The 27,097-nt window shown below is 41.1% G+C and overlaps 1 protein-coding gene across 1 annotated transcript; it reads right to left on the minus strand.

Moving 5' to 3' along the window:
• Positions 1 to 1,622: 1,622 nt before the first annotated feature.
• plcb2 (phospholipase C, beta 2) lies at positions 1,623 to 21,254 on the minus strand. The gene is made up of 32 exons (XM_069661622.1): positions 21,171 to 21,254; positions 20,873 to 20,950; positions 20,174 to 20,242; positions 18,825 to 18,965; positions 18,377 to 18,456; positions 18,233 to 18,286; positions 18,066 to 18,141; positions 17,800 to 17,900; positions 17,370 to 17,530; positions 17,151 to 17,297; positions 16,906 to 17,063; positions 15,618 to 15,700; positions 15,351 to 15,435; positions 13,582 to 13,795; positions 13,403 to 13,485; positions 13,203 to 13,299; positions 12,991 to 13,075; positions 12,708 to 12,832; positions 12,335 to 12,486; positions 11,663 to 11,827; positions 11,449 to 11,548; positions 11,180 to 11,284; positions 10,762 to 10,826; positions 10,502 to 10,592; positions 9,902 to 10,381; positions 9,630 to 9,813; positions 8,945 to 9,086; positions 6,850 to 6,914; positions 6,223 to 6,282; positions 5,921 to 5,978; positions 4,428 to 4,511; positions 1,623 to 2,134 (listed from the first exon to the last, which is right to left on the minus strand). Exons 1-32 carry the CDS (start codon positions 21,252 to 21,254, stop codon positions 1,964 to 1,966), a joined length of 3,843 nt encoding a protein of 1,280 aa, XP_069517723.1. The 3' UTR covers positions 1,623 to 1,963.
• Positions 21,255 to 27,097: the final 5,843 nt, after the last annotated feature.

The following is a 27,097-nucleotide window of genomic DNA, read 5'->3' on the forward strand; positions in this document are numbered from 1 at the left end:
ACACAATGGTGATTGAGCCTATGGCCCACTGATGAAAGCCTTTGCATTTGTAGCATTACGGACTGGGTGTCAGTGGTGACGAGTTTTCCATCACCCAGCAGTGGTTGGTCTGCCAGAGAAGGTAGGCGGAGCTAAGCGGCTGCTTTTCTGGTCTCTGCAAGTGTTGCGAGTAAACAGTAATCTACCATGGCTGCACAAACGAAGAAAAGATCGATGACTACAGATGCAACTTCAAAAATAAGTGAAAATCCAAAGAAAAAGAAACAAATTTGACGCTCAGATGAAGGCAAACAGTCCAAAAGGGAAAGCGACCGTCAGCGAGGAAAATCCAGAGTTACAAACGGAGCCAACCGTGGACATCACACATGCAACACTGTCTCGATATCTGGGAAGTGTGCTCTAGCAATTGCTGTTTATCGCCATAGGTCCCGCCAAAGAGAACGAAACTGAGATCTTTGAGATTACTACTTTGAGTAAAAAAAAAATGAAGGTGTCACAAGATGATTTTTTGGATAGAAAGTTAGTTATTTTATAGACTTAACTACAGTGTTTGTTTCTTTCTTGTAAAATACTGAAGAGTGTTACCTCTTAAAAGCCGTCCTGTTTATATATGCATACGAATGTTTTGTACAGAAATAGTTTTGGTGCCATTTTTCATGTCAGTCATTTCCTTCCTTCTATCCATCATCGATACTGCTTATCCTGTTCAGGGTCATGGGGGGGTTGGAGCTGCTGTCATTGGGTGGGAGGTGGGGTACACCCTGGACAGGTTGCCAGTCAATCACAGAGCCGACACATAAAGACAGACAATCACGTGCACATTCACAAGCAATGTGAGAGTCACCAGTTAATCTAACGAGCATGTCTTTGGTCATGGAGTACCTGGAGGGAACCCGCACATGCAAGCTGGGAGAACATGTAAACCCCACACAGACGTCCAAACATCCACTGTGCACCCCTTCAGGCATTTCCTAACAGTTCTACCTGTTGACCCGAGGCCCATCACAACTGTCTCTACTTTTAAAATTAAACTCGAAACCTCTTCTATTCAAAACCTATTCCTATTTCTGATCATTCTGTTCACCTCTGTGTCGTCATCTCGAGTCCTATAGTAGCCAATAAAGCAAAATGCATGATACACAACGGCAAGGATAGTGTGCTACCAGAGATAAATATGAGAGCTCTATGATCAAGTCCAGACTATAAAGTGGAATGGTAACATAATCATATTGATCTGGGAAAATAAAGTGAGAAAACACATTTGTAAAGTGCAAATAGCAGTTTATTAAGACCTATCACAAGACAAAAGAACAAAACTTCTTATTGCAGACGGAGTGTCGATGCAGCTCCACAGGACATTTGTCGAGGTATTGAGACATTTTACCCGTCTTCCTTTGCAACCACAACACACACGACGGCATTAAATCTCAGAGTGACTGCTTTGTTCTGGCTTCATGGAGCATCACTCACCATGCAATGAGGTGTAACAGATGGAGTCATTGTCTGGATTCAGCTTGCAGACTCTGATAACTCACATTTGCCGCTACATTTTTCTTGCTACATTTATTCCCATCATCCTGCACTCATTAAGAGAGCAGAGAGGAGACGGTGAGTACCAAGCTGAAGCTTTCAGTGATGGGCTTTTATCTGGAAGATATTTGTCCCTGTACTGGGGGCTTTATCATTGGTGAACAGGAACAGAAAGGACGGGTAAAATGGACAAAGGAAATAATTTCCAAATCATGAAACTTTAAGTCTAGAGGACATCAATGAAAACATTATTATGGCTTAAAACTACCTTCAAAAACTCTATGAATAGCACCTCTAAATTGAAATTTCACACAGAGTTTCCCTCACTGAATAATCCTCTACTGTCCTATAGTTATGTTCAGACTGTAGGTAATGTAACAGAAGATGTACGAGTGGAAAAAGTTAGGAAAGGTTACACTGAAGGGTCTCGAATTTAACCCAGGAAGACATCTCCGTAGAAGCCCACTCCCTCCACCTTCTTGCCTCCGGCCTGGTCGACCAATTCGGGAAAGTGGCCCCCGACACAGACGTTAACAGCCTCCCTCGCCTCAGCTGGCAGGGACCTTATTTTCTGAGCATGCTCCTTCAGGGCCTCCTGATTGAGCTGCAGACACGTGGGTCAAAGGTTAGTTAGAGGTTACAGGCTTGTCGAAAAGACACATTGGCGTGTCTTTTCTCCGCCCGGTGCTTTATCATAATCTTTAGAGATGGATTTGTGTTTTGGCACCAGTACAAGTAGAGATCATTGCAGGGGAACTGGCTCGAACCCAGTGGCATGGATTGATTTAAGTGATGTTCAGGGTATTTAATATTGTGCCAATGTGCCTGTTTTAAGGAAAATGGCCCAATCAATGATGTTAACTACATTTAGGAAAGGCTAGCTCGCATGCTTAGAGGAATAAGTTGTCCTCATTTGTCCCTCAATCATCCTCCCACTGCTTCCCTCACTATCAAACACTCTATTTGTAAGCTAATACTACTGGTGAGACATAAAACACATCATCCAACTGGCATTCAAGCGTCAATGTCTAATCCATCTAACACCTCTTTTCTCAATATCAACCGCCAAGACTTCAGCGATTCAAAGCTGAGCATTGTCACAGAAGAGCTCTGACATCATTTACAGCGGTGCGAGCGTGGCGGTTCCTTCTTACTCGATGTGTCACTCTTCATTATTACGTATTAGCACTGAACTGACAGATGGCCACGATCGACAATGAATTTGAAAAACAGGCACTTGTTGTTGGCCTAATTTTGGGTTGTAGATTTGGGAATATGAATGTGTTACAGCACAGGCTTCTGTAGTTATCATCTATTAATCATATTATGAGGAAACACCAATCATTTAGGAGGTGAGTCACTTTCATTGAGATAAAAAGGGACAAAATGCGATGGTGACGTCATATGGAGCCAGAGACTGCGCAGTAGAGATCGGCGGGTGAAGTGGCCGTAGCCACTTCCGCTAACTAAAACACACACTTAACTTACCGAAAAAACAGCAAAGATCCCGCACACCGGCGTGTTTAACACGAGATAGCTTCTCTGTGTTGGTCTGAGGTTAATGTTCACAGGTATGGAAACTTCAATGACTGTAGTGATTGTTTTAGTTACGTTTCCTCTCGAGGATCATCCTCCACTCTGCTAATCCGGAACTGACTGGCTGCAGAGCTGTCAATCATCCTTTTAAAGCATCAAATAACTAATAAAAAATGAACTTGTCAGAAAAATGAACACCTAGACGTGAATCGGCATGATAAGAATTAACTATAATGACAGAAACCATGTTTGAGAAAAATGTATCTGGTGTGTATTTTGATTTTATAGTTTGACCCATGTCCCACCTATTAACATGGAGGAAGCGGGCTTTATGACCAATACTGCAGCCAGTCAGCAGGGGGCGCCCGAAATGCTTTAGCCTCACTATTAGGGAGCTGTCATATCGTCCATCTTTTTATACAGTCTATGGTTAATATTATATAACGTTAGAATTAGACCCAGGTTACATTAATTATCTAGCTGGATTTCTGTTATCGTTATAAAAAGAAGTGGATGACAGTGACGGTGACATGCTCACAATGTTAGCTGTGACATTGATTAACAAACGTCGAAGAGAGTTTGGAAAGAGAAAAAACGTCTTTGACTACTGCAGCGCCACAGACAGGGTGCCTATGCCAATTTATGCTGTTTCCTGATTGGCTTGTGAAAGTGAAATAGCTACATCATTCAGTTCTAAAACTGCATTTGAAGATTTGACAAGTCAAATCTTTTGCAACTCAACGGCTTCAGATGCTCTGCAACTAACCAGTTCACACTGCTGCAATTTTCCCTGCAACATTCTAAAACTGTTTTGAAGCTGAACTGAGTTCACACACGTGCAATAAACTTATTTTTATGTATATTTTCTGGTGTGGGCTCAATTTGTAATTCTTCAATTCTATTGCTTCAATTCTTACCCCAGGTTGTGTTACAACTTACCCCGGTAGTGGGGTAGGTTGTAACAATGGAAATCCTTGTATTTAACATCAATTAATGAATTCTGTGATATAGTTGGAGAAGTTGGATCCATTGCTAATCTTAGTAGACAAATAAGGGTACTTTGTGTCAAAATTTGAGAGCTCTAACACAAAGATCCTGCGAGTTATGCACCCATAACTCTGAGACAAAAAGTGTTACAACCGTCCCCAGTCTCCCCTACCTGAGCAGCACCATGCCAAATTCAATTTACAGTTTACAGAAACTTAAGCTTATTTCTAATACTTTTTAGATGCTTACTATTATGTGAATAAGAACCCAAATTACATAGTTAGAAAGCTATTCTGGAATATGGATTCCTACTTTAGTTGTGGTTTGAGTTTTGTTTTAGTTTTGTAATGAATCCTGGTGTCGCATGTACGTACCTGATTGGTCAGGGTCTTTATTTCCTCCAGTGTAACAGCCTGCTTCTTCATCAGAGCCTCTTGCTGCGGGCTGTAATCTGAAGACTGTAAGAACACAACAAACATGTTACTGCTGAAAAACACGATCGATCTGTGGTTCCAGCTGCGTGTGTGTGTGTTCCTGTGTGTGCATGTGGTATCAAGTGAGAGATAAAGACTGTTTGCATGTCTATAAGCGGTTCATCTGCTCATGTTCCTCGCTGTGAGTGTATGTGTGTGAGAACAATGCACCCGTGGGATGCAACCTGAGCAGGAGAATCAATACATTTGAAGTCACAACAGGTTCTACTTGTCCAATTTGATTACACAGCCCTTATAGCACTTGGCCATTCAATACCGCGGCTGTGCCTGATTAAAAAGGTGAGTGTGGTATAAATAGTTGCAGTAATTAATGGGAAATGCTGATTAAGTAGATCAAAATGAGCTGCAGTGCGACCCTAATGTGCAGAGGGATGAGCGGGGTTTGTTGCCATCCAGACGGAGTCGATGGGAGAGGAGCAGAGAGGGAGGGAAATGGTGGGGTCTTTAACCCAGATACAACTGGTCTGAATCTTGATGAGTGCTCAGTGAGTCATCGACTGCACATGAATTAGCCTGCTCCCTGTAAACAGCTTCTGAGTAATGGACAGGCCTGGCGTATGGTCAGGGCCCGCTGCACTTTACTCACGGGGTAAAAGCGTGTGTATGTGTGTGTGTGTGTGCGTGTGTGAGTGGGAGGTTTGGGGGTGAAAGGGTATGTGTGCTCACGTGTTAGTGTTTGAGTCTGTGATCAGCACGTGGGTGTGTGTAAACATGTGTGCAGAAGTATGAAAGGAAAGCGCTTGTCTGATTTTTTTTTCTTTCATCTCAAGACACTTGCTGCCTCTTTGTAACCATAGTTACACAGTTGAATACGATGTGTTGAACAAAAGTGGATGTTTTGTGTTATCTGAGACATAAATGTTGTTGGCACATGCATTACAGCATGCAGCTTCAGACATCAGTTAAAATTAGGTGGTGCTTTTCTGAGAATTGATATACATTTAAATGAATAGTTTGAAATTTTTGGAGCAATGTGTATTTGCCTTTTTGCCAAAATTGAGACAAGAAGATGGATACCACACTCATGTATGTCAATTAAAGACGACGCTACAGCTGGTTAGCGTAGCTTAGCATAAAGACCTAAAGCCAACAAACAACAACCTTAATAACAACTTAAGAGATGCTAATTGTATTACACTAAGTGAGTTCTGAGTTAGGTGTTTGCACTTTGTTCCATTCTCTATGCTAAGCTAAGCTAAGCTAACCAGCTTTTAGCTCAAGATTCCTACTTTCTATACAGACGTTAAGAGTTGTATCAATCTTATTATGTAATGCTAATTTACCAGAATGTTAAACCACCACCTAAACTGTAAGCAAAAGCCCAAAATGTCTCTAACTTTAACTTCTTTTAACAAGTTTAACAGTTTACTTACAGCACAGTCAGACTGACTGGTCTCATCCAGCAGCTCTGTGCTCATCGACTTTTTCAGCCTAAGAGAAGATAAGTACAAATTTCAATTAGACCTCTTGTACATAACGGTAAAAATACACCAGATGTAGCCAGGCTAAATGTGCAGTGCCATGTGACAGAGGTTTAAGAAGCTAAAGAGCGACTCATCACTCCTCTTCTCACATTTCTTATCAATTCAAACAAGAAGCTGTAACTCTGAGAGAGGAACAGCAATGAATGGAAACACACAAAGTAAGTGAAGGCAAGGTCACGCTGTGAACTAACTTTGCTTTCTCCGAGGGTGAACATTTTGAGAGCGATTTCTTCTTATTTTCTTTGGATTCACTGGAAAACAAGACAAGAGACAGAAATTCAGGACTGCTTGATTGAAAATCTGAAAGCGAGCCCGTAAACAACCCCTTTCCTTTAAACAAGAGTTGCAGGGCGATGTGTCTCTGATGTGACCTTTTCTTTACGGTGAAAAGAGGCTTAAATGCGATGTTATTGTGTCTGTGTGGACAGGTAGATGACCAAAGCTGCCTTCGCTTGCCTGCTGCTGTTTAAACACCTGTTGGATAATGGTTGTCCTGAGTTAACCATCTGCCAGCTGGGGACTGGGGATAACACTCACACACACATTTGGAACACTATAATCCAAGCCGGGACAACGAAAGACCCACACATTGATGTGAATCATTCTTTTTTTTAGGTATTTTCTTTTCAAAATGTCAAATGTTTCACCTCAGATGACAAACACACACACACACACACACACACACACACACACACACACAAACACACACACAGTGTTACGCCGAAATCTCAGGCACAGATTGGACGGACCCAGCAAAGTCTGAGTCTTTCTTTTAGTGAGTACAGCATGTCCCTAACGTGTTGTATGTGCGCTCACACCTCTCCAGGGTCTTCAGTTCACTGGCGTGTCTCTCTGTAGCCATCTCCAACAGTTTGGCCAGCCTCTGTGACAATAGAAGGAAGAAGTGACACAATCACAGTCAAGCTTAATCAAGAAAACGAGACTCAAGTAGCTCTAAATAATGTCCATGGTGTGCGTAATTAAAGCCTCTATTTGTTTGCATGAACTTTGGCTTCAAGTTTGATGAGCGCACTTGTCGTCAGACCCGCATGTGAGATGCTAACTCTCAGCTCACTCCGCAGCACTTGTACAGTACGGTCTATACTCTGTTTAGTGAGGTGACAACCCTTGAATAATTACCTGATTGACCCCTCCATCTAATGCAGATTTAGAGCTTATGCTAAGAGTACCCCCGAGCACCTGGGTCTGCTGTATAATCAATAGAGCCTGTAAAGCACTGGCCGCTCGCCCGTGTTCCCACACACACAGCACAGAGAGGTAAAATCAGGTGCTGCAACAACTGATGTAAATTCATCTTGAGGTTTGAAAAGGATCCTATTTTTGGGATGAATTGTTAGATAAAATAAAGACAGCTAAGTGTTGGGTATAATTGGAGTAGTGAGGAGCGATGAGAGCAGGTTACAAGAGGACATGGAGCAGAATTTAACTATATAGTGGCCAATTTCAATCATCATATACTGTACGAATTACATGTTAAAAACAACGACTATGTTGATGTGTTGGACGAATAGCAGAATAAAGTGTATCATCTTTCGGCTACAAACTATATGCGTTTGGTTTCAGCTGAAAGAAAGCATATAATCAAGTTGACATGATGAACTTGTGAGCAAACAGTTGGTTATTTACATCCAGCAGGAACAGAGTGAGACTACTACATAATAAATATTAACCCAAGTTTCCCTCTCTTTAATCTCTGTTTTGGTCTCCACCAACTCCTGCAGTCTCTTTAAAATGTCTTTTTAGCTGCTAAATTCTCACCTTTGCTCAACAGCTAGTCACCAACTGTGTCTGTTTGGTGTTGAACAGGGAGTGTACAGTTGGAGTTTTGTAGCTTTTCTTTTGCCGAAAACTGCTGCATACTCATCGCCACAGCTAACACTGAGCTAATTAAGCAATATCGATATGAGAGGGAGTGATGTTGTACTGAATATCATCATCCTAGTGCCTACGACAAAATCACAGCTGTGATGATATTCAGTACGTCACCACCTTGAGTGTGATATTGCTTTTATACAACAGTTACAGAGCAGCAAATAGCAGTACAAAGTTAACAATAAACAGATTACTTTTTGCTCCACCAACTGAACTAGTTCCACAACTTAACAGAAACTGGAATTTTGTTGCCAAGCAACCCAAACATTCTGCTTCACTCTGTCTACAGGTCACCACAGATCAGCTGTTTTTTATCATGTACATTTATCTGTTTGTTTTAATTTATCATCAACCAGTGAGATAAGAGTCTGCTGTGTGATTCAGAGGTACCAGCTTGATCAATGTAGACATACACAGTCTGCTGTAATGTTAATTAATAGTATTTGAGACACCTGCCTGAGGGGAGTGATACACAGAGTGAAACATCCTAGTGGTGTTGTACTCTATATCAGCACTCATGGAATGCCTCTTATCCAATCAGATTACTTGGTTGGAAGTAACTGTATAAAATTCAATACGCTCTGGGAAGCTTAGCTGCAGTTTTGGCTGATAATTCTTTGTAGGTTCAACACTACAAGCAATTCCTTTAAAAATTGAGCATTTAATTTATTTTGTTGTTTGATACATGGCTACTATAAGATTCACAGTTTTACCACTTGTCATGTTGCCTTATAATTTACACAACCAACAGGCAGAGCAAAATTTGTTGTAAGTCTCCTTTTAACGTTTGGTTAAATCGTAAATGCTCCATAATGGTTACCAGCTAGCCGCTAACATTAGGCTGTTTGGTGCTAAGCAGGTCGTGCACTGTTCAGTATTTTAAGTTTTTTCATTGAACACTGAACCAAAACAGTCAAGCTATTGGCTGTCAACCTTAATAATGAACTTAAAGAAGCTAAAAAAATCAGAATTTATGTTTAAAACAATGGAGTTCTGAACATAAACCTGTGTTTTGCTAACCTCAGTAGCATATTGCTCTTTCTTCTTCTTCAGCTGATCACACTGCTCGGTCCACAGAGCCTGCAGCTCCACCTGCATCTTGTCCTTCTGCTCCTGCACCCGCTCCGTCTTCACACCGGAGTCAGAGTCGTTTCCCCCTCCCCTGGATGAAACACATCATGAAATATCATAAGGAGAAAACAGATAATCGACTAACAGCCCCTAACCCCTCAGAGTACAGATATTATTGTATAACCACATAGTACATATACTGGGATTTCTGTACAACAAAGCTCATTTGACTTTGAATAACACGTTTTGTCCTCAGTGTGAAGGGCTGTGCACAAAAAGCTCTGCAGCACATTCATTCAGCTGTTCCCTTCATCCTTTAATATTCTGCTTCAGCAAGAACACATTAGCCGAGGATTATTCCCCATGCTTCTAAATAGAAGCTCATTAATGAGACCAAAACAACAACCTCATTGTGGGTCAGTATTAAAATGCAGTATAAATCACAGAACAGTTTTTGGTGAGTGACTAAACATAAACAATCGGACAGATGGACACTACTACTCTGAATTTATTACATCACACTTCTCCTCCTCAAACAATATCTGACCAATTTTTTTCCTAAAATATTTCAGCAAGAAACTGATTTGGAAAAAGCTGTATGACAACAAAAACAGAACAGAACAATTTATCTCACTCTTTTTTCTTCACAGAGTCTTTCTTCTTTATGGCCTTGAAGGAGTCCGAGTATTTCTGAATCAGATCCTCTCCTTTTTTCTGATACTTCTTTTCCGCTTCCTTCATGTCTTTCTCCTGGCGCTTGATGACCTTCAGGTAGTTCTTGTGCTGTGTCAGTTCTTCAGTGGTCACAGTCGAAGGCTCTGCAGCAAAAACACACCTGGCTTTATTGTGAAAAATTCCTGTATTTTGTGGGTCCTAATCTACAGTGTACTAACACATCAGTGTTACCTTCACTGCTCGTCTGCGGCTGAGATGACTCATTTGATCCCTTTGACTCGGGCGATGCACTCACTGGAGCAGGCAGGACCGCAACAGCAGGCTCCACAGCAGCTTCTGTTTCTGGTTTATCTTCTGGAGGAGGCTCTGGGTCTGTTGTGGAATCATTCAGTGGGTCCTCTTTGCTCTCAGGAGCTGCCTCTGGTGCTTTGGTTGCTTCCTCCTCAGGGGCTGCCTCCTCAGATGCTGGCTCTTCAGGGGCCTGCTTTTCAGGTGCTGGTTCTTCAGGTGCTGGCTCTTCAGGATGAGGAACAGCTTCTGCCTCTGGGGCTGGGGTGTCCTCAGAAGTTTGAGGAGGTTCCTGTGCAGGTTCAGGAGGGTCTGACTTGTTTTCAGACTCTTCTTTAGCTTCTTCTGCGCTTTCTTCTGGTGGAGGCTGGGATGATTGCTCATCTGCAGCAGCTACTGGTGTTAGTTCGGATTCTGACTTTTCTAGTGAAAGAGGAAAGTTCAGAGATTAAATACAGCATATTATTTGAGCACTAAAGACCTTCTACAGGAGTATTATTTAATGTCAGTATCTTGTAAAATCCCCTCCAAAAAATGAATTACCTGCAGCTTGGGCCTCATATTCCTGAGCTTTGACTGTGGGGGTTTGCACCACAAGAGGCAACTCATAGGGAGAAACGTAGTCTGAGGATGACTGTGCGGGCAGAAAAAGGAGAGGGACATCACAATCTAACAAGGGCAGTTATCTTCCAGGAAGTTAATTTGTGCTGTTAAGGATTTAAGGGAAAGCAAGGGACATTACTGATATTTCAATTTTAAAAGATAATGGCTGAGTTAAGTATGCTTTAGAGGCTTTTTGTTACCTCCTTCGGGGTCTTTGTGGTCTTCTCTGTGCCCTTTGTAGGGTTAAATAAGGCATCTGTGAAATCTGGGGTAGTATCAAAAGAATCAGTGCACATTGCAGAAATGAATCATACAAATAGAATTTAAAGGTTACTGAGCCCCAACATTACAAACTAAGATAAGATATGATATGATTGGGGAAAATTCACTTGTTACAACAGCTTAAAGTAAAGGACAGGGTAGAAGTGATGGATAAAAAAAAAGGCAAGACAAAAATACAATAAAATACAATAATAATATAATAATGAATATATATACACTACGTACACCTTTCACTTATTGTGAAGTGTAAGTTTTTGTACAAAAAAAGTCTTATCCCTGCATTCAAGTGAAGAATATTTTTCTTTTGCAAAAACACAAAGGGGAAGATCCAAGCACCTGCAAAGGCAGCAGGGATGTAGTCCTTGACCTCGATGTAGACAAAGAGAGCAGGCAGAGTGAGCGGCATGTTGCTCTCGCTGCGCAGGCAGATGTGATGGAAACCTACAGGGCATAAAACAAACCCGGGTGAATTAAAAACAAGGCAGCAGCTCCCCTGATACCGAAACTGGCTCAAACAAGTTCAAAAACATTCTGGGGCCTTGGATGACTCAGTGTTTAAATTATGTAGATGAGATGAAGCATGTTTTTTTCTCTGCGTCACTGACCTGATTGGATGGCATCAAGTGGGATGACTCTGTGTCCCAAGAATTTACCGTTTTCTTCGTGGACTACGATTCTTAGAGAGGCCATTTCTGGGAGCAGGATCTGAACGACATAACAACAAACATATTAAGACCTGTGGGTGATAATGGCTGGGCTCACACAAACACATTAACCTCAACACATGTTTTAATGCGTGTGTGATCATGTGTGTCACACCTTCTCAAAAACAAAAGGCTCCTCGTTCCACACGGGGTTAATGGCGTTGGGTGTAGTCGACCACTTGGTGCGATATTTCTTCTTGGGGTCTCCCGGCAACCCGATCACCTCCACCTCCACTCCGGTTTTTACGTTCTTGTCCGACAGAAACTGGCCCGAATAGATCTAGTGAGAGAGGAGAGTACAATTTGATGACATGTATGAGTGTCTTAGTGTTTTTCAGTATGGATGTGTCCTGTTGTGTGTGGATACATGTTCAGGACACAGGGGATATAAATAGAGCTCAGGTGTTCACTCATGCAGTGCCTTCTGAATACTGGGAACCATGTATCAGTCTCAGCAGGAAAGCTTCAATTATAAAAGACTCTAAAGTAGCGGAAAAAACAAGCAAACATGGCTACACAGAAACTGACTTCCAAAGGAAATTGAGGCTAATTTATTGCTCAATTAAATAAGCAAAAACAGCTGTCACCTGTACACATATTGGACAGTTTGTTCAACCGTTTTTCCTACAATATAAAGTCCTAAATTATGCAACATGAATGTTTTACCTTCAGTTTGGAAGTCATTTCATTATTAAACTCATTTGTATTAAGTTTGCACAGATTCTAGACACCGTGACGGATTAATAGATAGAAACTTAATAATACGGTAAGAAGGCCTTGAACCTGCCTTTATGGTCAGTGTGCTTGCCACAACCGTGTCAATCCTGTCACAGAAAGGGTCAAACTTCTTGTCGCTGCGTCGCAGAACATCGTGCTTGAGGAGGTAACCGGTTCTGCCGTTGAATTCAAATAGAGCCATGTTCAGCTGCATGGGGAAATCTGAAAAATAGACACATGAGAAATGCCCCCTCTCTTCAGCACACGGTGGAGAAGAGGCCTGCGCAGCACAAAGAGGTGCAACACTGACCTGCTGTGGCGGAAAACAGAAGTTCAGGTTTTAAAATGTAAAAACATCAAACTGAAGTGATTAAAAAGAAACAGCTAGAGGTTCCATCGTCTTATGAGCGAGTGATTTCAGTGCTTTGTGTGTGAATTTCTACCCATCGTCTGGTAGTTTAGCGCCACCATCTGGCAGCCTGCGTTCCAATACGGCTGAGGGTTGTAGTTGGATGAGTCCATTCTTGTTCCTTTGGGGTAAATCCTGCTCATCTGCCTCTTATTGTATCTGAGAAAAAAACGGTTCAAGAAGCACAATTTTGCATATCTGTATTTCATCTATAATACTCTCATGACAGCATAACAAAACAATATATAATTTAGCTCACTAGCACAGATTTCCATATTTTGGAGCTTGACACCATCTGCAGCACTCTTAAAGGATACTCGACAAATTCAACAGCAGTCTTGGCAATCATTGCCTCCCCTTTGGTCTCCACAAACGATGAGATGACGTAGCTCTTGTTTTTCTCTGTGAAGGAGGAGTAAAGTGGGAGGAAGAACTGCAAAACTCACGCCGACTTTGATTTGTTTACCTGTGATTTCTCTAAAGGTGAATGTTGTGAAATCTATTTTGAGATAAATTCATGGAGACATACTTCTGGCGTTGTCAAAAGAGATGAATTTGTTGGGCTGGATGTAGTTGACAATGGATGACATCGCCTCGTAGGCTGTGACTTCTTGTCCAGCTGTGCCCTGTAGAGCATTGACAGGATGTTGACTGATGTTTGAGCAGCTTTGGCTGGACACGGATGATGATGTACAGCAATAAAACTGTAATCACGACCAAATGCTCTACCTCATCTGACGTCTTCATTTTCTCCTCGTCCTGTTCGTCTGTCTCCTCGGTCTCCTCGTTGTCCTCCACAGCTGCGTCCCCCTCTAGTTAAACATGTAAACAGAGTGTCAGTGATCTTTAAAAATAACTAAACAGGCCTGTTCTAGAAACCTTATCTGATTTGGCTCAAATTTATCCACCTTGGTTCTCCTGGGGGCTGGATGCTGGGTTGGCAGGATCCTGGGAGGTGGTGTTTGGGTCCTGAGTGGGTGCAGCGGTAGTTGTGGGCTGGTCAGGGGCTGCTGTGCTGGCTTTTTTATTCTGGGTCGGCTTTCCATGGCTGCCCTTCTTGTTCTTGATGAGGATCTTTCCCATTAGCTCAGATGGGCTGGGGATCTGCTGGCCCGGCTTCAGCTGGATTTTAAAGATAAATAGGAAGAAACATTAAACTAACTTGGGTTAACAATAATTATTCAGGGCTGTAAAAACTGTATCATTGAGGACATAGTGTTTAAGTCCTTTTTGACAACAGGAAAAGTTTGGGGATTTATGGAAAATATGTAGCTAAAGCCAGCAAATGCTTAGCTCAGCCTAGCACAACAACTTCAATTACAGAGATTGACAGGCTATGTGTACAATGTCTCTGTCAACCAAGTGACTTCCTGGAGTCCCTGCTTAACATATTCCAGAAAGGAACTGCACACATCCAAAAAACATAGTCAGTTGTTTTCATACTTTTGTGTAATCCAGTTTTTGTCCGATGAAATTAAGCTGTAAGGCATATTTTTCACCTTTGGACAGAGCCAGGCAAGCTACTTTTCTCTGTTTATGCAACAAATTTAAGCTAGGTTATCCTACCGCAGCCTAACCCTAGCCTAGTTGGTTAGCCTAACTGTTGGCTAGCCTAACTGCATGCATCCAAAAAATAGTCAGATAAAGAAGGATCCCTGTAAAATAACTTTTCATACTTTTGTTTTATCCAGTTTTTGTCAGATTAAGTTTACAAGCTGTAAGGCATATTTTTTACTATTGAACAGAGCGAGGCTAGCTACTTTTCTCTGTATGCAGTAAGTTTTAGCTAGGTTAGCCTTGCTTAGCCTAACATAGCCCAGTTTGTTAGCTTAAGTTAGGCAAACCAACTGCTAACGAACTGCACGATTTAGATAGCTGAGCTTTGAGTGGTATTTTTTCCTATTACTCTCAACTAACGTGCATTTCCCAAAATGTCAAACTCTTTGTAGATAATAGAAGAAGTATTTTACATTGTACTGTATAATATAAAACACGTCAGTTTTTAAAGTAAATTCAGTTAAATTTTTTGGGCTCAAATTTTCAGGTATCATTAAGACAAAGCCGCACACCAAAAAGCCTTATTAAAGGGGGTTCAGGATTAAAAATTAAGCTTATATTAGAATTAAATAAGTAAATAATTCAAATGATCAAATATGATTTACCGTTTCTGTGATAACCAGGAAATGATCCCAGGGGTGTAGAGGGGGTTTTGTCATGTCAGAAGTTAAAATGAAACTTATTTCTTGGTGGTCAATATTTTTTAAGTACTTGGTTTTGGGAGAATTTTTGTCATGACCTCAGCGTTTTTATACAATCCTGGTTTCTCCTCCTGATTTTATTAGAGACGGTTAAACATGTCCTCTCTTTGGCTCAGGAACACAAACACATGTACGCACAGGACACAGCTGAGAGGAGATAAACAGACAGAGGCTGCTGATATAAACCAGCTCAGTGTGTACAGGAGCCTGTGAGGGTCATGTCTAGCTGAGATAAAAAAGAACCTTAAAATTAAACAATAAAACTGATATTTATTGCCTGCAAAGTCAGGTGTGTCTCAAAGTATCACATGTAATCTGTTATTACAGTTATCAGTGTTTTGTTGGACAACTCCCCAATATATCAACTTTATCTAACTCTATTATTTTGTCAGCGAGCTGTGTTGCAGCAGTGTACTCACAGGGTATTTGTCCAGCGGCTCTGTTAGCAGGGCATCACCAAATATGGTTTTGCAGTAATTTGCCATCTTCTCCTGCTGTTTCACCCTTTAACAGAGCAGACCTGTTACTGTGTGCTTTACTGGCAGAACAAAAGTTTCAATTACCGGCACGTCCTCTATATGGTCCTTCAAAGTTTCTTTTGCTTTAATGGCATCAGAACATTATGCTATGTTGACAGTGTTAATCATATTACATGGCATGCAGATATGGAAAAGCCCAGGTCTTACGAGTCAACATGGTTCTCGAATGAGAGGACAATGGGGTACTGTGAGGTCTTGAAGGCGCTCTCAGCAATGGCCTCAATCACATCCTGTCACACATCAGAAAGAGCCGTGAAATTATGTTTGTTTCGCCTTTAGCTAGACTTTCATTTGAATTAAATTAAGATTAAACCAAAAAGAAGCAGGGGATACAGCAACAAACAGCAAAAAAAAATCACAATAAAGCGTGAGACTAACAGCCTTAGCAAATCATTACAATTCTCCCAGAGTTAACACGACAAGCTGCAGAACTTTTGCTCCATGCAGAGGCCCTGCAGTCAGCTGGAAACCTCTCACATGAGGCTGACAGTAAACTGAAGTGAGTGTTGTGTTGGGCCCCGGGGACAGTGGAGCTCAGGCTGCCCTTAAATGGAAGTGTTGAGTGTGAGAGGAGGACATGTGTGTGTGTGCCTCTGTGTGTTTGTGTGTCACTGTGTACTTTTAAGCCTTCACACGTTTTTGTTCTTCAATGTGCTCTTCTGTATGAGTAAGAGGATTTTATAAGCTATCAAATGCCTGCTCTCTTGGTAGCATTAACCTCTGGTGTTTGTATATGTGAAGATGATTTATTGAAATAATGCAAAGTATGTTCACAGGAAACTAGAGATGATTTTCACTAGAAAAGGCTGAATATTTATGTCTGAAGCAGGGAAACACTCAGGAGAAGTGTGTTACACTTAGCTTACACCATAAGTTGTGATAAATTGTCTCTACCCTTATTTTCTGGGTTTAATATTTTACTTTTTGCCATTAACAGTATACTCATAGGAATAGGTTGATTTTAAGCTGTCCACAAAATTAATAATATAATGTATAACATACAAATCATGAATTGTTCCTGTAGCTTAGTCTTAACTAAAAATAAAAAGGATGTACAAGCAAGAGGAGGACCAGAAAAGTTACTGATAAAGTGTTGTACTTGTGTAATAATAATCATACTAAGTATAAATGAATAAAAAAATAAATCTATTGACAACAATCTGAAAAGCTCTCCTGGCGTTTTGGTCAGTAATTTTGAGACAGTCCCTAACATGAGCTCCTCTGCTTCCAGTCTAAGGTCAAGATGAGCAAATCAAATATACTACTGCAACTATTTGGTTGTTGTTCCATTTGTTCTTTAATCATATCCAAAAAATGTGCTTGTAAATGTACTAACTGGTTCCTATTGTGCAAGACGCAGAGGGCTAATGTATGAATGAGAAACACAAATATCACAATGTAAAATGTTTAAACGTTTCTAACACTGTGTAGCCACCTTGAAGAGGATCTCAGTTGTCATGGTGAAGCCGTGGGTAATGATGGGCTCTTCATCTGGAGGTTTGCCCTTCCAGCAGTCCAGCTCCAGACAGCGGCAGCCAGACAGCAGACACTGGCGGTACATCTCAGGAGAGGACACGCCCGAGAACTGACCGGCTGCAGGGCGACAGATGGGAAGAGGTTTAGAAATATTATGATCAGGTTTGAGAACTGATGAGTAAAAATCAAAGTGCTGTATGAGACCTGTCAGGTATGTGTTGTGGGAGGACTTGATGAAGTAGTGGGGGATGGGTTGGGTCATGTCCTGACTCTTAGCCAGCCTGTCCTGCATGACAACTGACGTCTCCGGCCCCATCAGGAAGAATAAGAGACCTTCTGGGGAAATCAGATCTGAAAAAGAAGTACCAAATCATTATCCACCTCTTAAGTCCATTTAACAAACCTTTCATTAATGAGTCTCACTTCTGTTTGAGTTAGCGGAGAGGGGTTCATATTTGTCCATCAGAGCCTTGATCTGGTCCTGCCGCAGGCGTGGGAACAGCTCCTCGTTGAGCCGAGAGTCCCGCTGCTTCTCGTTGAGGAACTTTGTGAAGTTCTCCTTCGTCATGGTGGGTTTGTTGGAGCTGGAGCAGCACAGAGATTCATGACAAACAAATCAAAGCTGCATGCGATGTTACTCCTGCCTCTCACGGCCTTGCTGCATGCCACCTGAGTCCGGGCCATGAAACCAACATGTGTTTCTGGCCTCACACTATATGCAACATCAATTGAGCGAATTTGGATGCAAGATGAAAGGGCTAACAAAAAATAAAAACCTCAGGATATATAATGTTGGAGGATAATTCAGCTTTATTTGAAGATAATCAGAGCAGCAAAGGAAAGGCCGACTCACTAAGAAGTGAAGATCTCGTAAATCTCAGGCCGAGGGCAGAGATTCGACAGGAAGGTCTTGAATGCAGCCTCAGTGAAGACATCAGGCTTGATGGAGTCGTACTGCAATGCAAAAACATCTATGTCAGGAGTCTGGGAACCTTAATATGCACTGAAATAACAATGAAGACTCACAACAAACATTAAGGAGATAGTTCAGAAATACTACAGTACGATAGATGGACTCAGAGTAGACAAGCAACCCACAAAAGGTCGATATTTTCAAACCTTTCCTTTAGGGAGGTGTGCTGAAGCTAAGGCACTTTCCACCCTCTTCTTATCCGCAGGGAACATCTTGTAAATACTGAGAAAAACACACAAGACAAACATTGGGAAGCAAATATCTACTGTACACTAACCACCCTACACCTTCACATGGCTACACTGTAACCTACTGTTTCACTGGGATCTTGCCGTCCTTGTTGGTGTGCAGAGAGAGGCGGACGTATCTACAATCAAAGACAAATCATACATGTATATAAGCATATAAATTAACATAGAAAATTACATTATAATAGTCCTGATGTCAGACCACTTACATTTTGTCCAGGAAGACGTATCTGCACGCGTTGCTTCTTGCAGCGTTGTAGGCAATTGCAAGGATGTCATTGGCCCAGTTCTAACGTAAAACACAAATTACTTATTACACAGATTGGGCTTTAAATGTCTTTAAACAGCATTACAAAGGATTTTAAATGGACACAAAGCCACCACTAGAGGGCATTGATATAAAAGCACCTCAGGAAATGAGAGTAGTGCACAGTTGCATTTGAACAAAGCACAGTTGTGATTTCATTACTGCTAATTAAATCCGGATATTGGAGTCATAAAGTCTAATAAGGACTAAAAGGCAGAGAGAGGGCGCCTTATTGGGGAGGGGAGGCTCTTTGCGTAACGGCTGTGGCTGGGTGGGGATGAGCGGCAGAAAAATACGGGGAAGGACACAACAATAACACAGTGTAGTCGGTGTATACGGTGGATTATTACCTGCGTCACTTTCTCCTTGGAGGCAAAGAAGTTGTGATAGGTCAGATTAACGGTGTCTGGACCCGAGACGATGGTCAGAGTTTTGGCGAGATGGTTGCTGTCCGGGAAGTCCAGGTTGAACACGTTACGAACTTTAGGGTGCTGAAAAATAGAGACAATATGTTTCATAGACAGACAATTATCTTAATGAATATGCTGCCATTTATAACTGATACTTAATCAAGTTCCCCTTTTCCCTTCAGATGAGGAAACACTTTTCTTTTCTACCTTTATTGCACCACTTTGATCTGCTCTTCATGAATTCACTTGACCAGGGCCTAAAGAAGCTGCATACTGTATACCATTGTGCTTTACGCTCTATTACTAACTGTTGCAATATCTTTCATCACTGTACAGGCTCTGCGGTGGCAAAGTGGCCATCTCTGTATGCACACAGAATTCTTCGCATTTGCCTTTGCATACATAAATCTGTCCTTGGGCTGGACCCTCCTTTACTGTTAACATAAAGGCAGAAACCTAAATCAGTATGGCCTGTACTTTCACAATATTCTACAGATCCTACGCTTTAGAACAGAATACGGAAAAAAGCTTTTAACTCTGCTGCCACTTATTCCTGGAATAGAAGGACCTAAAGCTGTGTTGCACACAGTTCTTTCTCTGCCTGCTTGAAGAAGTAAAATCAAGTCTGCAGCACTTGTTCAACACATGCAAATTGGCTGACCAAGATATGCAAACATATGCACACACACACAAACTGCATCCTGAACACCAGTGTTTTAGGTACCCGCTTCCTGTATCGGCTACTCTACAACCAATCACTTCTGTGCTCCTTTCAGAGGTGCAAACATAATGTCAGCAGCAGAGCTGCTTTCCCAAAACTCCTCAGAGGCCAGAAAGGAGGAAGCGATTCCAACAGCACCCCAGCTGGGACGATACGGAGCGCTGTGCTCTCCCTGAGGGGAACAGATTTCAGATTTCACCTCTGAACCCACAGCGAGGGATGACGGCGGCTGCATACTGCAACTCCCTGCAGAGGCCGGCGAGGAAGCGGAGAGGAGCTGCAGCAGTCAGACTCAAAGAAAACAAACACACAAGCTCGCTCATAGAAATCTTAGATCATGACTTAGTGTGTGGTACGGCGAGTGTGTTTGTTTGTGTTTGTGTGTTTCTGTAGTTGGGGAGAAGCCCGGGTACATGTGTCCACTGGCCTTTTTGCAATGCAAATAAGCCTATCATTCTAATGGGCAGACTAAGAGCATTTGCATGCCAAGATTCATAACAAACAAATCAGTTTGACTTAATTTGATCAGAAAGCAGATTATTACCTTAAATAATGATTCTTTACTCACTTTTGGAAGTTTTGCATATTTTCCTGTTCTGGTGTCTCTGATTGTAGCAACATCCAGGAACGTTGTCTCCTAGAAACAAGAAGCACAGATTCATCTGTAGTACTGATTTCAACATGTAGGCGCCCGTCCAAATATGGATCAGATACAAGCCATCCTTTGGCAAAGAGCGAAAACTACGAGATCTACTCTGCTTGTGCGAGGAAGCTTTGACTGCAATGTCTCAGAACATCAACGTAGGAAACTGCAGCGATGCTTTTTCATCTTAAAATTCACACCAACACTTTTAGGATTGATTGAGCCCAGACACATGAGGATGTGTTATTTTGATGTAGGCTTCACTGGTTTTGTGATGAGCTGGAAACCAGAATGTGCCTCAATGAGCGAGAGGGAGCGAGATGAAGCAAAGAATGATATCTTCTCGGCGCAGAGCATCATACGGTTCAGCTGCAGGATGGTGAACCCACATCAGCACCGATCGATAATCTCCACAAGCTCTCAGCTAACCCACAGATTTGGCAGCTCATGCACTCTACACACACTCTGGATGTGAGTCACTGAAACACAACTACCTCTGTTTGATATACTGTCAGGTTGTGTTTGTCTGATGCAAAAAAAAGCTGTTTCACTTCTATGAGCCGCTGAACTGGAGTCAACACCTCCTCACATCTATGACATATTGATACTCTGGATATTGATTACCTTGCTCTGGTTGATCCAGTAGACATAAAAACCTTTGGGATCCATCTTCATGGTGACAGGATGAGTCTTTGTGGAGTCCTTGATGGAGACAAAGGAACATTTAAGACATTTTAAACTTGTAAAACAAGCTGCTTAACATCAACATCAGTCATTAAAGGTACTATCAGATGAGCTGCTGAACTGTCAGGCAAGTAGAATAAATATCACTGTTTGAGCTGAACAGATTTGATCTGCACATGTGCCATATTTCCTGGAACAGATCTCTGATTTCTCTGATTTTCTAAAAGTATTCACTCACCTCCGACCACTTGGTGAATCTTTCTCCTTTGACCAGGAAGTCTTTGACCTCCGGAGGCTCCAGAAAGTGTCTTTTCTTATTCATTTTGTCCGTTTACAGTTTGACGCTATAACTGAAATAAATCCCCTATCTGCATGTGCACCATGGCCTTAACCATTGACTATCCTTCCAGCTGTATCTACCATATACACTGAGATGCAGTTTAGTGCATAGGCGCTGACTATCCTACGACACACCCCGACAGATATGCATTGCAAATAAGATGACAAAAAAACAAAGCAAGTAACTTGACTAAAGGTGAACCTGTCGATCTGAAGCTACCCTGAATCAGAACTCTAGATTTAAAGGCCAGAAAAAAAACGTTTAACACTGATATCAAAGAGTTCACACATATAAAAAGAAAATATATTTTATAGCTTAAATTGTGTTTTTATTACATGTGAGTTATCTGTGTGGGATATTTCTGCAGCCGCCCCCAAGTCAAAGGAAGTGAAAGGTTTTCAATTTGTGGTGCTAAGAGAATTAGTACTGATAGAAATGAACAATATCCCAACATCTCTGTTCAAAAGCACTTTTCATGAAGACAAAGGATTAGAAGTGCTGCTGGGTCTGCTGTATGTAGCCACATATAGGTGCTTAGTGGCTCAGGTTTGCTGTGGTTACCTCATCTTGGGAAGATGTGGAAAAACTCAATCAAAAAGTGTCAAATGCAATTGTCCTTCAAAAGACAACCCAAGGATTTCTGTAGAATTAAAAAGCCTTTACTTCACATGGCAAAAATGAACTTTAAAAATTCATCAGGCCACATGTCACCAGTGTTTTGCATACCTTTGTTGAGTTGCCCTAATCAGTCTCTCCTGAAATGCCTTCACACATGTCACATGAACAGTTTTCCCTTGTGTTCTGCGGCTCGACCAACAGACTGTTTCTGATGTATTTTTTAAAATAAATATTCAGATATAAAAATAGAAATAGTTTGTGAACATAGAGATAAAACTCCTTTGACTTCCATTGTATGGAGGTGGAGGCAGAAATATGACACATGAATATCTCACGTCCTGCCAAAAGCTTCAAACGGCTTCTACACGGCTAAAGACAGGTGAGAAAATGCTTTTCTTGTAGTTTGGGTGCACCGATCTTTTATTCAGTGATTTTCACAGTTCTTCTTCACACAGTAAAATGGACCAGAAATGGAAGAAAACAGGACGTTATGCAGTCTAAGGAAGGCTGTTAATTTCAATATTTCTGCACTTTCATTTTCTTGTTCCTTGTAAATAAAGGTCTGCCTGTAGCTCCACATGCAGCATCATTTACATTAACAGCCATTTACCTGGAGTTAATTTCCACACGGGCTGATTATTTGACCAAATTACGCCACAGCCACCTGTCCAGGGTCATAATGTTGTGTCATTTATTACTGGAAGCAGGACACTGACGGCTGTTTCAACAAAAGGATCCCGGTCATTTGGATAACATTCAAATAAACCAGAAGGTTTTGTAATATCTAATGCAAACTCTCAGCCTGTCAGGCACCAGAGGATGGACATTTGGCAAACCACCTCACGCTCAGTTTATTTAAGATGCTAGTGTTTTATATGAAAGAATTATAGTGGAAAAACTAAAGACACATAAACATGACCTCATCATACAGGTGAAGAAAACCCCACATCAAAGCTTATCAGCATCCTCCGCCCACTCTCCACATCATAAGACACGGTAATGTCAACAATAAACCTTATGGTAATGTCAACAATAAACCTTACAATAAACACCTGAATGTGGGTGTGTGTGGGCCTCTGGGTCATACAAGGGTATCACCTACTGACAGCCTCACCTTTAGCAGCAGGATTGTTTATTTCTGTGACAGCAGGTACAAAGATGTTCTTTACTTTATACATGCACTTTGTACAGACATGACAACACATTAATGCTTTATAAAAGTTTACTTATAACAACAATTAACAATATAACAACAATTACATAATTTTACTATAACACCAAAAGTTTGGCAAAATGTCCTTGTTGTGGTGTTTTGTAAAATGTTAGTGTTTTATAAAATGTTATTGTGTTTTGTTAAATGTCGCATTTTGTAAAATTTGTTTTAAAAATGTTGTGTTTTTAATAATGTTTTGTAAAATGTTGAGTTTTGTGAAATGTTGAGTTTTGTAAAATGTTGTGTTTTGTGAAATGTTGAGTTTTGTGAAATGTTGAGTTTTGTAAAATGTTATGTCAAATGTTGTATTTTGTGAAATGTCATTTTGTTTTGTAATATGTTGTGTATTGTGAAATGTTGTGTCAAATGTTGTGTTTTGTGAAATGTTATGTTTTGTGAAATGTTGTGTTTTGTCAAATGTCATTTTGTTTTGTAAAATGTTGAGTTTTGTAAAATGTTGTGTATTGTGAAATGTTGAGTTTTGTCAAATGTTGAGTTTTGCTAAATGTTGTGTCAAATGTTGTATTTTGTGAAATGTCATTTTGTTTTGTAAAATGTTGTGTATTGTGAAATGTTGTGTCAAATGTTGTGTTTTGTGAAATGTTGTGTTTTGTCAAATGTTGAGTTTTGTCAAATGTTGAGTTTTTTTTAAATGTTGTGTCAAATGTGTTTTGTGAAATGTCATTTTGTTTTGTAAAATGTTGTGTCAAATGTTGAGTTTTGTGAAATGTTGAGTTTTGTGAAATGTGTCAAATGTTGTGTTTTGTGAAATGTAATTTTGTTTTGTAAAATGTGTTTTGTCAAATGTTGTGCTTTGTAAAATGTTGTGTTTTGTAAAATGTTGTGTTTTGTGAAATGTTGTGTTTTGTAAAATGTGTCATGTAAAATGTTGCTGTGTTTAGTTTTGTGAAATATTGTTGTGTTGTGAAATGTCATTGTGTTTTGTTAAGTGTCATTTTGTTAGTAAAGTTCAGTTATTTTAATGTCTCTTGTTTTGTTAAATGTTATTTAAAAATACCATTGTTTTTTGTAAAATGTCTTTTCAGAAATTTAGTTTTGATTCTTAAATGTTACATTTTGACCTTCAGGGTCACTGTAATTGTTAGACAGTTGAATCAGAATTAGAAATACTTATATATTTATCCCCGGGGGGGGGGAATTCGGGTGTTACAGTTTCTCTGATACAGAGAGAAGCACGGAGAAATATATGCAATAAAAATATAGGCAATATATATAGAAGTAAGAAAAATCAGAATAAGGGTTTATTGCCGGGTAGGTTAACACATACAAGGACTTTGTTTTGGTGCAGAACAATTATAACAGAACTAGAACAATTATAACAGAACTACACACATATATATATATACACACACATATATATACACATATATATATATACACACACATATATACACACATACATATATATACACACATATATACACACATACAGTACATATATATATATATATATATATATATTTGACTAATTAGTGTTTACCCATTACTGTTTAAATGTTTTTGCCCCCTAACCTTCACCTGTTTGACCTCTGCTGCTCCTGACATGCGCAATGACAAAGCACGTGTGCTGTCCAATGTGCTGAAATCACGCGTTGAGTGCGCACCAGCCGACAGGTAAACAAAACTGATCCAAAATGAATCAAATATCTGATTTGTTTGAGCTTACAAGTTTATCAGTGGATTGTATAAGTGTTACATAATTCATAAATTCCGGTTAAATTATATGAATCACCCTTTCGTTGGCTTATCGCACATTTCTATCAAACATACTTTCCACTTGGGTGCGCTCAGTGTAACGTAAACACTTTGCAGCGTCACTTGGACAACTGTTCATCCTCGCTACATCATCCTGCTCTCCATGTGCAAGCACAAGCGTCCTGATGTGTGGACGTTTTTTTTTTTCTGCTTTCTTCTCTGGCTGCTGCACAGCTGCTGCTTCTTTAAGAGCCACCGCCCGCCCCCTCTCCTGTATTTTTAGCTGAGCCAGCCACTTCATTTGCAGGATAAGACAGACAGTTGTGTACCGTATGATCTCACTTAATCGTTTTAATAAATCAAATCTTATACTGCGGATTTGCCGAGGGCCTACAGCCAGCTGTTCTCAGGAAATGTCGCACAGGTTAGACGTTTGTCCCGCCGCTGTTGGATGCTGAAACGCGCAGTCAGCCTGTGGATGCTTGATGTCCATTATGAAACGCAATGCTGCACTGGGTACCGAGTATTAGGAGCTGCGTTTCTCACATCAAATGAATCAAGAGGAATCAATTTAGCTGCAAAAATCTCCTGTGGTGCGGACGGTTCTCGGTGGTCCAGCATCTTTCTCCTCAGCCTCCTGCCTTCTGTCTTCTCTTGGATTGTGGATAACAAGAAGCCTTCAAGACGGAGGGGGTGGTGGAGCATCGAGGAAAAAATAGGGGCAATATGAGAGAGCGGGACTTCATGCCCAATATGGAGAGGGGCAAACCTGCTACTTATACGGGGGACAAAAAGGCTAAGATGGCTGCTAAGACTAACAAGAAGTGGGTGAGATTAGCCACTGTTTTTGCATATGTGTTGTCCGTGTCCTTAGCAGCCATTATTTTGGCAATTTACTACAGCCTGATCTGGAAACCGACCAGTGCGTCCTCTTCTGCGGGGAAGCCGGGAGTGCCCGAGGAGGTCACCCCCACCGTGAACATCTCAACTAATATTTCCTCAAGCAACAATGTGTCAGAGTGGAACTCTACGCAGACAGGGCTGCTATCTATTAACCAGAGCAGGCTTGGCACAAGCACCCCGCACAATCAGCCGTTTCAGTGGGATGACAGAGCCGAGAGTGTGGCCGTCTCTCCGCGCGTTGCCGGAGCTGAAATTGCGCACACGCAGCAGCAGGAGGAAGGACTGTACGCGTCTTCTCACGGTCACACAAGCGCGGAGAGAACGGGGAGACAGACACAAGGGTTTCAAGAAGGAGTGAGCCACTACAAACCTTCATTAAACAAGGAATCTGAAGAGGAGGAGGAGGAGAGGGGGGCGCGCCGACGGGGCGACGGGGAGAATGACCAACGCGACCCAGATGCTGCCACTGTTCCTCCATCCTCCGTGCCGGGCCTGAGGGGAGACTGATCGGGCCTCATCCTCACCAACACACCCCCTTGCACACACAAACTGACCCAACAAGGAGTGTTTTACAGACTCTATGCCGCAGGTCGGATATCACACAGGTCCTCTTCATTTTGCAGAGCCTCTTTTGGATGCTGAACTGCACACATGAACAAAAATCTGAACCACCATTTAAAAAAAGAGGAGACCTCGCTTCTTCACTGTTCCCCCTCCAACACTAACTATGCGTTTTTCTTTTTGTTTTAGGCCATCTGTATGCCTTAAATCAATGTGTGTCTACTTTATACCTCGGACAGCTTCTGAGGCCAATAACCCGCCTGTACCTGTGGACAAAAGTGGCATAGATATTTTGTTAAATTATAGGACACAGGCTCCAGAGATGCTTTTGTTCTTGCAGGATTTAAAAATATCTCACAGGCATACAGCGCTTAACATCACTGCCATTCATCGGCTGATCTCAATCAGTTCTGCATTATTGCATTTTTAACATATAGGCTGTGTTTTTCTGTCATGGATCAAACCTGGATTCCGAGTAGAAGAACCTGCGTTATTGAGTTATGCTCAGGTATGTGCATATAACCATGTAAATGTACTGTGATTTGGTTATGTACATTTAGCGCAGGCGTACATCTTTTTGGCCTATAGAGGAACTTTTAGTGTAATTAGATGATTTTTATTAAAGGTACAGTATGTATAATATAGGTAATTATATCACAAGGTACAAATAAACATCCTTAGAAAATGATTCATTTTTATGGTTTTATAATAGAGCTATGTAAATCATGAATTAACCGCTGATATTATCCTGTATGTTCATGATATTTTATTTATTCAGAGGCAGAATGGATGATATATATTCAAATAAATGTTA

Source organism: Semicossyphus pulcher, unplaced genomic scaffold (genome assembly GCF_022749685.1).
Source record: "Semicossyphus pulcher isolate SPU_LCO1_2020_fin unplaced genomic scaffold, fSemPul1.0.p SCAF_14, whole genome shotgun sequence".
Taxonomy (NCBI): Eukaryota; Metazoa; Chordata; class Actinopteri; order Labriformes; family Labridae; genus Semicossyphus; species Semicossyphus pulcher.

What these genes read in the sequence shown, in the direction of transcription:
- plcb2 (XM_069661622.1), bottom strand. Translation starts at nt 21,254, where the DNA reads ATGAATAAGAAAAGACACTTTCTGGAGCCTCCGGAGGTCAAAGACTTC. An exon ending in CAACTGAGATCCTCTTCAAG is followed by an intron (nt 15,701 to 16,905) that starts GTGGCTACACAG and finishes GATGTGTGACAG; the next exon opens with GATGTGATTGAGGCCATTGC. An exon ending in GCTAAACTACCAGACGATGG is followed by an intron (nt 12,487 to 12,707) that starts GTAGAAATTCAC and finishes TCTATTTTTCAG; the next exon opens with ATTTCCCCATGCAGCTGAAC.